The sequence below is a fragment of the Carassius gibelio genome, chromosome A6, assembly GCF_023724105.1.
Source record: "Carassius gibelio isolate Cgi1373 ecotype wild population from Czech Republic chromosome A6, carGib1.2-hapl.c, whole genome shotgun sequence".
Taxonomy (NCBI): domain Eukaryota; kingdom Metazoa; phylum Chordata; class Actinopteri; order Cypriniformes; family Cyprinidae; genus Carassius; species Carassius gibelio.
This window is the reverse complement of record NC_068376.1, coordinates 10,442,060-10,455,177: the sequence shown is the minus strand read 5'-3', so window position 1 is coordinate 10,455,177 and position 13,118 is coordinate 10,442,060. Positions and strand designations below refer to the sequence as shown.

Below are 13,118 nucleotides of genomic sequence, written 5' to 3'. Positions count from 1 at the left end.
GCTCTGTGAAGTGGAGTCTGAATTTCTGGGGAGAAACCTGGTTCTGAGAAAGAGGAAACAGAAATTTGAAAATCTAACAAAGGGTATAGTTTAGTGGCAGGATCACAAATCAAGCATCACAGCAGTTTTACATACCACCTCTGAAGTCTACAGATGGCACAACATTTTCCTGGTTTTCTGGAATCGATGCAACTTCTGGAGCATCGGGCAGCACTGAAACCTTGTTACCAGGAACAATGTTTTCAAAGCTCAAAAGAGGTTGTCCAAACGACAGCACTGCTGGTGCATCTGGAAGACTAGACTCCTCTTCATCAGAAGAGGCCTGGGGTCTGTACTTGGAATTTGAGATTCTCTTTCTCTTTCTCTTCTTGTCATCGTCCGTCGTTTCAACGCTAGAACCTGTTTGGAAGCGCACCAAATATCTCATCGCCTCTTGCCAACATTCTAGAGCAGGGAATAATGAATGAAAGTCAGTTATCCACCATAAACAGACAAAGAAAATACACAGATGAAATGCAGGAAAATCAAATGCATAAGTCAGAACCATTTACCTGCTCCCTTCATAAACTTAAAATGATGTTTCTCCCAGGTGCTGTGTGGAGGCGTGCAGCGGATGGCTAAATTGTTGCCTTTGTCTTTTTTGCGGAGGTTAAATGGGGGCCAATAGCACATGCCCTCGCTGAGCCACACTTGCGGAACCACTGCAAATGGCTGATCCTCCTCATCAATAAACTGAACAATGGCAAACAGCATCTAAAATAGAAGAAAAACGTGCATAAAGTAAAAATTGATTAATTTCCAGGCAAAATAAATTAAATTCTCACCCCTTCAAAAAAAGCAGTCATTTTTACAAGTGGATCAACGGAAAACCAGCCTTTCCATCCAGGCAAGGAAGAAGATAATATTTCTTCTGCACATTTGCTATATGGGTAAAGCGGAGTGTTTCTGACAGGCCAGATAAATGAAAAATGCCTAGCTTGGAAGATTCCACAGGGTAAGTGAAGAAATCGACCATGTTCCGGAACCTCTTGTAGATGAGCAAAGTGTTGTCCATTTCATCAACGACGACATTCTGTATAACAACTATGTCTTTATTTTCCAACAGGACACAGTTGTCTCCCTCTGAACGTTTCACAACAAAGTCTTGAAAGTAACACTCCTCATACTGCTTTTTCACAGAAAGACCGTTGAGAAGTGGTCCATGGTTGTGCTCTCTCAAGGACCTTGTTTTGGAGATGTTTGTTCTTCTGTGCTGACTTCTCTCTGACAATCGGCGAACAACCTGCTCCAGTGGTTGTGCAGGCTTGCGCAACAGTTTCTTCAGACACCCAAGGAAGTTTTCAAATGGGAAGCATGATATGTTATCAAGGACGCCATACTTTTTGGCATCTTGGCTCAGGTGCACCAATCCATGCATGTTGTATGTCACATGTTCTTTTCCATAAAGCTTGCTGCAGTGATCAACAAAGAGAACCAATATTCTGTGTGCATAGTCTGCAAGGTCAGCACACAGGGACACATTCAGTAGGATGGTGATGCCAACTGAAAGCAGCATGAAGTTGTTGTACACTTGAGTTGGTACAAGGCCTTTTAAGCTGACTGGTCCAGTGTACAAGAGGAACTGCCTGAATTCTGTAGCTTTCCAACGCTCAACATCTTCCATGGATCGTTGCTTCCTGTTGAACTCGCACGGAACATGAGGTGTGAAGGTCAGGAGTACTCTGGAGAGCTCTTTTACCATGCTGGGCGAAAATCTTGTCAGCCGCCGTCCCTTTAGCCAAAGATGCAACAACTTTCTTGTCACTCCAAGGCATACCAGATGCATATAATCCAGTGGGAACTGGGTGACCAAACCAACAGACAACAATGCCAATGGCGTTTCTCCACACTGATGACTGTCATCAGAAAGTTCATCACGGACTGCATGGTCTAATCTTGGAGCAGAATCTGTTTGAGGAAAGGTCATCCTGTTCTCGTAGTGGACCCCCTTTTGAACACACTTGTCACACCCATAATATCCACTGTGACCTTTCACATTTCGAACAAGTGCACGAGCAGGGGCGTCACAGATAAATGTTGATATTTTGAAAGGAAGTGCTCTCCTTTCAAACAGAACTCCTTCCGCTTCAAGTCGCTGTGCCTCTTCTACAAAAGGATTCAAAAAGTGAAGGCTGCTTGGCTTCTTCTTCCCATAATAGAGACCAATGATAAATGGAAGTTTGTTTTGTTGGACATTACACACGTATTGCTCAATTAAACCAAGAACTGGCCAGAACTGGGCATTTGAGCTTTTGAAAAGTGGAAGTCCATCAACATTAACTTGCATTGAAACTGACGTCAACTTCTGCAATTCAGGAGACACTAAAAACTGTGATAGTATTCCACTTTCAATTCCAGAGTGATGGTATACACCACCTGAGAGTTCTGTTGTTTTAACACAAGTCACTGTTTTCAGAAGGGTTCTTGGGTCTTTAGGAAGGGTTGGATGATCCTTGGACAAAATGGTTAAAAGCTTACCCAGTGCCACATGGGGGATCATGTTGTCAATAGCCCACCCTGCCAATTGTGTCCTTAGGCAATCCTCTTCCTCCTCACTATCTTCTGTGCTTGAGGAAAAAATTTCACTAGGTTCATACACCTCATCAACAGTTATTTCCTGTGCTTCAGGGGTTACAGTTTGTCCATGGCTTGTTGAAGCCATTCCATGTTGATGTTCATTTACAGGAGGATTTACTTGGTCAAAGTCAGGAATAACAGCAAGTAGAGCATCGTTTGCAGCTGCAATTTCCTGTTTGTCCCTCTCAACTCCTTTCAATATTCGTCTCCTTTTGGCCCAGTAACTAGACATTGTAACTAACAATGCATTTACCTTTAAAGCCAAAACGATTGTCCAACAGTAGGTCTCTTGTGTGAAGTTAACCAGTTATGCTCCGGTCAAGGTATCTGCAAGAAAATGTGAACAAAACCACATTGTTAACGTTAGGAATATACAGTAGCTATGCTGTAGAAAAAAACAGCATGTGTTAGCTAACACTCTGAACTAGACTAGCAGCGTGCGTGTCGGAACAAACAAATGAAAACAACCTAACGTTACTGGTATCATCATTCGGTTTAGTTAGAAAACAATACAAGTTATACTGATCAGTCTTGTCGTAGATTTTGCTACCTACTGCTGGAACCACATTACCACATGGGCGGCGGCATAATTGTCCATACAAGTAACTGTAGTTAATTCGACTGACCAAAACTAACTTAAAACACATACGTACTCACACTCGTATAAACATACGTATCTTAGAAGAAAAGAAAAACTCAACGCCTGGAAGAAACAAAGTAGCTATTACAGAAAGTTAAAGGAACACTCCACCGTTTTTTGAAATAGGGCTTAATGGAATCCTTTGTTGCCAGCTAGCATGGCCTGAGTAAAAGTGATCAAAAAAAAAAAAAAAAAACCCACCTAATTACTTCTTGTGGCCTGCGTATCCACAACGAGTACAAATAGCGATCCAGATTAACACTAGGCGATTTCCTAGGCAGATATTGACTTGGGACTATATTATGGGGAAGCACAGGCGAAGCACTGCTACTTCGGCGCAGAGATATCACGCAACACATGAAAACATCAACTCTATGTGAATACAGGTATAATATGGGTCGATCTATACATGCGTCATGATTAAAATAATCACTTACTCTGTGGACAGCTGTCCATTTGGTCCATTCGGCGTGGGGCGTTTTTTCCAGTTCACTTTGTCACACCGGAAAAAAAAAATCGAGTACTGCAGAATAGATCAGCACCGTGAAATCCTCTGTAGATGTGACACAACTTCGGGCACGCTCATCTTGATCTGACGTGTTGAGCCTGGTCATCAACTCTCTACAGCACAGACACTCTATTTCCGTCGGCATAGATTGGCATATTCCCCCACATTCACACCACCAGTTCATGTTGGCTCTCATCCTCACGTCCTCAGGCTGTTGAGCGATCGCAACTAATACACGCGCATATAAATTTCACTCGCGGCTGGCTTGACGGTGTTTTACTCAGGCCATGCTAGCTGGCAACAAAGGATTCCATTCATTGTGCTAAGCTAAGCTAACGCCGACCCAGTCAAACTAAAACAATGCATGCACTGACACAAAAATGCATTTGCCCACCTATCTAAATGTAGGAAATAATGTGAATAAGCCCTATTTCAAAAAACGGTGGAGTGTTCCTTTAATTGTAACATGGCGGCAACTTTGTAAACAAGGCTAACTTACTTTAGCCTTACTTTAGCTTGACTAGTAAGGCATGAACAAAGATGACTACAGATTTTACAAAGATAAACTAAAAACAATGTAAACATAATATTGCGTTAAGGAAACATGTACTTACTTAAACGATGGTAGTCCACAGAAACTCGCGATTGAACGGCGAACTGACGCGAATGTGTGCTCTAGTTATGTTGTTTGGGGAGGGGCCAGGAGCTCAGTGGCTCCAGTGCGTCATCGAGCCACCGTTTTAGCTCCGCCCAAAAAAAAATCCTGAACACAGCAATGGTGAAAACCTATACTTTCTAACATTTATAATGTGTTTACATTTTTTTAAGTGTTTTACTGTCTTAAACATTTGTACAGGTCGCAATTGCAAATTAATCCCTTATACATGTAAAAAGTCAAAAAAAAAAAAAAAAAAAATCGAGGTTGGAAAAAAATGAAAGACATAAAATGACATTTCCTGGAATGGCAGAAAGACGAAATATTTCTAAATATTTCATAAATCTGCCAGTGCAGCTGTGAAACCAGAGGAGCTTTTAGATTTTAGTTTATCCTTCTGATCAGGTCAAAACAGAGATTTTCCTGTTTATGATAGGCTATTACCATGGTTGCAAATTAATAAAAAATTATAAAGTATAGACCTACCCAAGATTTTGGCCATGTTGCAGATGTCTTTCACTGTTCACTGATGTAGCCAGGCATTAGTGAAAAGTCTAACTTCATCAATTTATTCAGCTAAATTGTTCATGAATTAAATATCTATTTTAAAACCTAATCAGAATCAGAAAGATATTTATTGCCAAGTAAGTTTTACAAAAGGAATTATTTTTGGTTTATGCATGTCTCAATTGTGCATAAATCAAAGAAATGTAAACAATTTTCACCTAAGTGCATAAAATAATTTTACATATAGCCTATTAGGCTACTCTATCGCTTCAGAGTTTCAAAGTAATTTAAATGTAATTTCCTAAACCGTACCTTATCATGGAATCAAGAGTCAAGAATAAACCCTAATGGCTTAAAAAAAAAAAAAAAAATAATAATAATAATATGGGATTTAATTCACATATAGGCTATTATGATTTTATAATCGCTTCAGATGTGAAAAGTAGTTAAAATGCTGTCAGTTCCACTTCCATTCTAACTCCCAACATGCTAAACATAGCCTTGGCTGCTGGTCGATTTTAGTAGAAATCCTTGCATTTCAAAGCGGCTTGCCGCCAGCCGGCCGCGGTCCATTAGACGGAGGCAACCGCCAAAGAAAATGAAGCAGTCGGCCCGCCGGCTTTTCGCCGGCGGCATCTCGCAAGAAATGGGAGTGACGTATTCGGCGGCAAACGTTTCATCCCCGCCAGCGGGACGCACCTATAGCCGACAGCTTAGGGCCGGCGGCAAAAAGAAGCCGTGCGGATATTTTTTGCTAGCTGGGTTAAGTTACGCGCTCCAGAAGCACTCTGAGGGAGGTGCTCATCTGTGCTGCTCATTCGTTTCCTTTATAACATGCAGAAAAGACACAGTTCGAGTAGGAATCTCTTTTTCCCCTAATTTTTCATCGATGTATATTCTGACAGATGTCTTACGCTGTCAGGTTTAGAGCAGCTCCTTTTTTTTAAATTCCCGCCGTTCTTAATCCATACAGTGATCCGTTGAGCTCTCGCGCTCTGTTTGAACGGTCTCTAACGCAGCCCTGGGCTCAAATAATACATTTAAATTGTATTTTTATCGTTCTCCACATAAGTTCAGCTCCACTGTCCCGCATGGGAGAATATATGTTTTAATATTTATAAGGAAAATACTGTGGAACTGCCTGTATTTTGAGGCTTCAGAGTGCCGCGAAACGAACATTTACATACAGTAATTTACATACAGAATATACCACTCTATAACCATACTTACTCTTCTGAGACAACAAATGTAATTTTACACATTAAGCCAATAAATACGAATAGTTTACTTACCAAAGTTGTATTTTAGTCAAATGTCCAAACTTTGAGGAGAAACTGACTAGAATGGCTGACGACCTTCTTCTGTCTTCAACAGCATTCACGAGAATGACGAGATCTCGCGATAAGTGATGTTGTGAATGTGATATTGCTATTGAATTGAGTCAACAAATTTTTTTAAGTTATAAGGACAAATAACCTAGTTCAGTCAACTTTCAAACTAGTTGAGACACTGAAAACTTAAAATATTTAGTTGAATGAACAAATTCAGTAACTGCAAGTTGTGTCAACATAAAAAAATTCATTGAAACAACTAAACTGCTAAATAATTTTTTACAGTGTAGTGACGCACATTCGCAAATTTTTCAAATCGTGTACATGTTAATGAATTGCACTGGGCCTTGTTCGTTAGTAGTTGTGTGTGTGTTGGACGTGAAATGCTGAAAACTGTGAAAATTACGTCTCAAAATCCAAATGAACCGAACCATATCTACTCGAACTAGATGTCAATTAATGCACGCATCATGTCACCCGATCCACATATGCATGGATTCCTTTTTGCATGAGCAATTTATGATAGGCTATATTAATGCAGAACAGAAATATTTTTTATTCACAAACATGTCTGCATATATACAAATCGCTGCACAATAATTTAATCCCGAATCAAATTGAAAGACTTTTGTTTGTGGTTCGTAAGATACATGTATAAAATTTATATAGTACATCGATATTTTTGCTTGCATCTATTAATCATTTCGAGTCTAATTTCATCCCATAGAACATAGCCCACAGGATTCATATTTAAATATACTTTTCCGGCTTACTATTTATAGGTACTAGTCCATGTCGTGATTTGATGTAAGTGAAATGACCTACTTTTGATTAATTTATTTAGAATTGGACAAATTCTGTGATATTCCGTGTTAAACTGTAAATTCCATTTTTATGACTGTATTCCACGATTCTTTCCGCGAAACCAAAGAAATATTAACATACAGTAATAATCATGAAATATTTTGATTTGGACTCGAGTGGACTCAGGAATAAGTCTGATTCCTTATATGTCCGAGTTCGAGTCAATACAGAGTCAAAATGCACACGAGTCCATGACAAGACCAAGAACAATGAAATACGGTCTTGAGACCGAGTTCAAGACCGAGTACTCAACACTGCTCTAAGGATCAGCTGTGGAGAATTTAGAACATCTCCAGTACCATCTATTCAAGTAGAGATGGGAGAAATGCCACTAGAAGTTCGTAGGACAAAGTTAACAATGAGATATTGGATCAGTGTAAAAGGACATGATGAAAGACATCCAGTTAAAAATGTACTGGAAACCTGTTGGGAGTTTGAATATGGATATATAAATAGTTTTGGCTGGGTAGCAAATAAGGAGGCACAAGAAAAGAGTATAACCGAGATAGAGGTAGCCCCTTCTGTTGTAATTCCATCTATACCCCTATGGTTCTACCCAATGCCAGAAATATTATGTATGAAAAATTCATACATAAGGAGATACATAAAAGCGAAATAGATTTGCCATTAAAAGTAATTGTTTAACAATACATTGGGGGGGGGGGGGTACAATGGTGTTTCGTATATTCAGAGTTGTTAACAGTGTTAAAGAGAGGGATTCTCATGCTAAACGTGGCCAAAGTTTAAAAAATAATCATTTAGAAGAATGACTGAGAATTTCTGTGCTGAAAATCTTTCGGGTTGGTACAAGTTTCGGCTGTTTTTTTCCGATCGTGGATCTAATGACGTAGACCAGAACGGAAGTCCTTATATGAGCATTTCTCCAGGAAAAGCAGGCCCGCGCACACACATTGACCAGCGGAGAGCGAGACTGCGCACATCAACACGCTTCAAAATTGTCGCCAGCGCTGCTTAGGATTTGTTCGAGAATGCCTCCAAACAAGTGCAGTTTTGGATGTGAGGGAAAGTTTACCGTATTTAGCTTCCCTAAGAAACCACCATTACACGAACAGTGGATGCAGTTTGTTTTTCTGGGGCAGCAATGGAGTGTATCAAGTGCCATGGTGTATTCTTTTTTTTTTTGCACCAAGTATATTCAACCAAGTAGTGCTCCATACTCCAATCCAGTAGGTGGCAGACAATGCACCTTTAGATTATTTGCTAACTGCCATTAAAACAACAGAAGAAGGAGAAGGAGAAGGAGAAGAAGAAGAAGAACAGAACCTGTGAACTATTGTTTTGCTGAGGTGGACTTTACCAAGTGTTTTTCCCTGCCATTCCCATTGTCTTGTTTCATGCCATTGTCTTGCTTTCTTTGTCATGTTTTGTTACTTTGGATTGCCCATTTTGATTTTGACCTTAGACCATTGCCTTTTGTTTTGTGAACATTTGCTGCCTGCCCTGACCATTGCACATTTCTGGATTACGATTCTGTTTTGCCCTTGGATATTCCTAATTGCTGGTGTTTGGACCTTGCCTGTTTTGACCACAGCGTGTTTTGATAAAAGCTTGCACTTGGATCTACAATGATTGTCTGAGTCCTGCCATTACAGACACTTTCTTTCAGCGTTTCTTGCTATTGGAATGACCTATCTATCTCCATATGGACAGCCGAATCCCAGTCAATTTTCAAGAAACAATTGAAAACTCATCTCTTGTTGTAGTCCTCAAGTGTAAGTCGCTTTGGATAAAAGAGTCTGCCAAATGAATATGTAAATGTTAGGCTACAGTACAAGAACATCTTCACTCTATATTAGCTGATTATTCTCATTGTGTATAACATTCAGATTCCTCTCATGTTTAACTCATTTGATAGATGATTCAGGTTCAACACTGAACAATCATGTGAAAGATTCACAAAAAATGTTATAAAAATATACCAAAAATTTAAGTTTGAACTTGCTATGATTGGTCAGGGCAATGTAGCTGTCATTTGGAGTCCAAATTGCATCCCAAAGAGGCACAAAATCACTTTTACAGACTTTCACCTAAACTGTTCCCTGCTGGTGGAATGACCTACCAGTTTTAATCCAATCTTCAAAAAATGGCTAAAGACACATCTCTTCCATCTGCTAAAACTAGCACTCTCTATTATGTTTTTTTTTTCTGCCTACTTCTTTTCTTCTTATTTATATTGTTGTGCTCTCGTCTGTAACGTTAGTCTATCAGTGTCCGTGGAGGCGTGGAGAGAAGCACACAACAAAGACAGTCCGTTGAAGGAATTTTACTTAGTAAAGTATAGATTTACAACAGCGACGTTATGCTCTTACCCAGTGCTGATGGGTTTACTACAACCATCTGCACCAGAACCTGCAAGCATACTAACTCTGAACATAACAATCAGTAAAACTAGTCCCCGTGCAATGATGTAACAGCATCTAATTGGACAATACAGAACTCATTATAACATATAAAATAACTGTAACTAAACTTATATTTAATTAACTAACACTTATAACACCACCCCCCTTTTTTTTTTGCTTGGCAGAGTCCCTTCTGCACTACTGAGGGTGAATAGTTACTTTTCTTCTTTCTCTCTTTTTTTTCTTCTTCTCTTCTCTTCTCTTTTTTTATTTTTTATTTTTTTTAGTCCATATAATGACTTGGGGCCCGAACAAGTCGCCCCCTTTTTGTCTTTGTCCCCTCTTTTCCACAATGATATGGATCACTGTTAGAATCCATGGTGAGAAGAGTCTGAGGCTCTTTTGACAAAGAGTTTTTGAAGGGAGAAAGATTTGATGCCTCACTAGAACAAGATCACCCACCTGGTAGGACTTCTCTCTGGCTCGTAAATCATACACCTTCTTCTGCCGAATCTGAGCAGAGTGTAATTTGGCAACAAACCTCCTGTAATAATTGCAAAGACATAAGAAAGACTGGAGTTCCTGGATGCTGGTTGGGGTCCTCCAGCCCTTAACGTCATTAATGAGGGAAGGATTGGTCTTAATTCCTTCGCTGCTCACAATGTGACCCAGAAACACGACTTCGTCCTTTAACAGCTGGCATTTTGAGGGCTTTAGCTTGAGTCCATAGTCCTGCAACCTTTGAAAAACCTCTGCAAGGCGTTCAAGACACTGTTCCACATCTTCACCAAAGATGATTATGTCACCCAGGTATTAGCAACGTGTCACACACGTTTGTTTGTGTGAAAAGTGGGGACATCCCATAGGCGTAATGGTTTTTATACTGTACAAACTGTATATTCTATTGCCCTAAACCAACCCTACACCTAACCCTAACCCTCACAGGAAACTTTTTGCATTTTTACTTTCTCAAAAAAACTCATTCTGTATAAGCGTTTTGAAAAATGGGGACATGTGTTATGTCCTCATAAGTCACCCTCTCCTTGTAATACCTGTGTCATACCCATTTAATTATATAGAGTTGTGTCCTGATATGTCACAAAAACAAGATCACACACGCACACACGCACGCACGCACGTACACACACACACACACACACATATGCTTTGTTACATGTTGATTTATGTTTTTGCTCCTTTGGGTTTTGGCTATGTTTGAACTGTCATAATGTTTAGTGCACATTTAGACAGACCCATGTGCTGTTACCAATAAAATATTTGTATTTCATATTGCCATAGTTCAAGAAGAGACTCTCTATGGTCATTTTGCCTAATTGGATGGAAATATAACCAGTGTGCCTGAAGTGATGACTTTAATTGATTTTTCTGTACATTTCTGCCATATGTACATGATCTGACAGTCACCTCACCACTGATAAGCTACCACTAAACATCGTAGAAACTTAATTTTCTGTAAAGCTGCTTTGCAATGATTTGATTCGTAAAAAAGCGCTATACAAATAAAGTTGAATTTAATTGAGTTGAAGTCAAGTCACCTTTATTTATATAGCGCTTTTAACATTACAGATCGTGACAAAGCATCTGAACAGCATTAAATAGGAAAAAAGTGTGTCAACAAAGCTAGTTCATCATTGAATTCAGTGATGTCATCATCCAGCTCAGTTCAGTTTAAAGAGCCAGTAAAATGAAAATTCTAAACTTCCTATCACTGTTTATAAGTCCTGTACATTAGGTTTAAATCCATCCAAGGTTAAAAAACATTGTCATTTTGTCAAAATATAATTTTAAAATTACCTCAATTCTCAGAGATCCCCAAACGGTTCGCGCGAAGCTATTCAAAAGATTCAGTTTCCTTAAACCCCACCTTTTGGTGGCATACTGTGTTCTGATTGGTCAACTGACATAGTTTTGATTGGTTGTTCCGCACACACCTCCACGGTAAACTATGCGTTAGCATCTGTTTGGGGTGAATTATGTCTTATTCCTCTCATCGCGAAGCAAACAGTAAAATAAAAAACTTGAACAGTCTCGCTGCTTTTTCTTCTGTGTGGTTGTATTCAAGCCGCGCGCTTCAGTTTGAATCTGAATAGCGCGTTCAGCGCGAGGGTGTGGTCACATTAGATATATTGAAGGGAGATGTGAAAAGCAGACATCGTGTTGTTTTCATATGGATTACTTTATCACAGAATATCTGTTTTCAGCAGCACTTGTTGACATGTCAAGCTTTCTACAGATATCTCTCTCATGTCTCTTCGTTGAGTATTCACGGAGTTACACTTAATTTTAATGTTTGTAAATGAAGATCAGCATGACAAAGGCTGCACACAGCACACATACTGATAAGACGCCCGGGAGAAAACAAACTTAAACAATAACTTCATAATCATACGTCGCGTTGTGATTCGGAGATGCTTGTTGGTCCAAATAAAGTTGGTAGTGAACCCCCTTTTATGGCCAAATGCTTTGAAAATCCCGCTGTACTCACCGAGATTAGAAAAGCAGTCATCAGTGAAATGTTGTGAACACAACAAAAGGGATTTGTTGAACTGCTCTGGTATTGTGGTAAAAATGAATTTTAGCCATTGGTTCTTCTGATCTTCATTCTTTGGCAGTGAAAATAAAACAAACTTGCCTTTACGATTAAAAACACACTGTCTCCTCGACATGATGCTATCACACCAACCAGAGCGTCTGTGTGGGGGGGTGGGGCAGGTCAGAGTTCAGTTTCTCCCAAGACGGTAGGCGGAGATTATTATGCAAAGTGTTCCTAGTGACGTACATAGAGATGGGCAAAAGATTTGAAATCTATAACGACTCGTTTCAGCGATTCAGAGTCGACTCCTTACTTTAGAAGCCAATAACTTTATAAATCGTGTACTTTTTGGTTTAATTACTTTGCACATTGTTTACACTGATGGACAGCTCCATCATACAATGTAATACAGGTAATTTTTGATTTCCCATCTGTGTGGTTCTTTAAATAGTATCTGTGCAATAAAGTCAGCAAAATCGCTGGTAATTAAGTGTCCCCAACTAAACAATCCAGAGGCAACAGCAGCAACGAACCAAAACTCCATCAGTGACAGACGAAACCAGCAGTTATAGAGTGTCCAATGATTTGGCTACATCGTTCTGCTTGCTGCTGCATGGACACAAATATATATAAACATTTTAGCTGGTAACATAACAAATAACTTAGAAATAACTAAGAAACATTACTTTTTTTAAGATGACAGGAAGTAATTTCATAATTGAACTTTATCAATTAAACAGACTGAATCTGAACTGATTTATTATTATTATTAGTAGTAGTATCTTTATACTTTACCCAAGTAAAAAAAACGTATTTCCAGATTTATTTGTGAGTGCCTTTTTCTTTTCAGACAAATCCAACCATCATTCGATGGTATATGCAAGATAACTTTTTTTTTTTTACTTGTAAGAGTAAAATAGGTCAACTATAAGGCAACAAAATGCTGCTGCTGTATCATTTTATCAAGCAGGGAAATTGTAGATACTCTAAATAACTTCTATCAAATAATAATGAAACCATATAATGGATATGGATTATATACATAAAGTGAAGAAATTGGTTATAAAACATAAATTGAAT

General features: G+C 39.1%; 1 protein-coding gene and 1 long non-coding RNA gene across 9 annotated transcripts in view; both read right to left on the bottom strand.

The window, feature by feature from the left end:
- Positions 1-4,640, bottom strand: part of LOC128015463 (uncharacterized) — a 7,218-nt gene extending 2,578 nt beyond the window's left edge. Inside the window, exons 1-5 of one of the 8 annotated variants that reach the window (XM_052599313.1) lie at positions 4,379-4,640; positions 2,715-2,943; positions 552-598; positions 136-444; positions 1-43 (exon numbers count right to left, since the gene is read on the bottom strand). The exon at positions 1-43 is cut by the window's left edge and continues 17 nt beyond it. In XM_052599313.1, the coding sequence (XP_052455273.1) occupies positions 1-43; positions 136-444; positions 552-598; positions 2,715-2,848 (533 nt within the window). In that variant the 5' untranslated portion in view covers positions 2,849-2,943; positions 4,379-4,640. Of the gene's footprint in view, positions 44-135; positions 445-551; positions 754-824; positions 861-2,688; positions 2,944-3,798; positions 4,227-4,263; positions 4,282-4,378 lie in introns of those variants that run through there. The other 7 variants (XM_052599310.1, XM_052599308.1, XM_052599311.1 and 4 more) reach the window with 7 other exon arrangements.
- The window catches only part of LOC128015465 (uncharacterized), a 21,530-nt gene extending 14,989 nt beyond the window's left edge, over positions 1-6,541 (bottom strand). Inside the window, exon 1 of the long non-coding RNA XR_008183915.1 lies at positions 6,219-6,541. This is a non-coding gene — a long non-coding RNA (uncharacterized LOC128015465). The remainder of the gene's footprint in view (positions 1-6,218) is intronic.
- Positions 6,542-13,118: the final 6,577 nt, after the last annotated feature.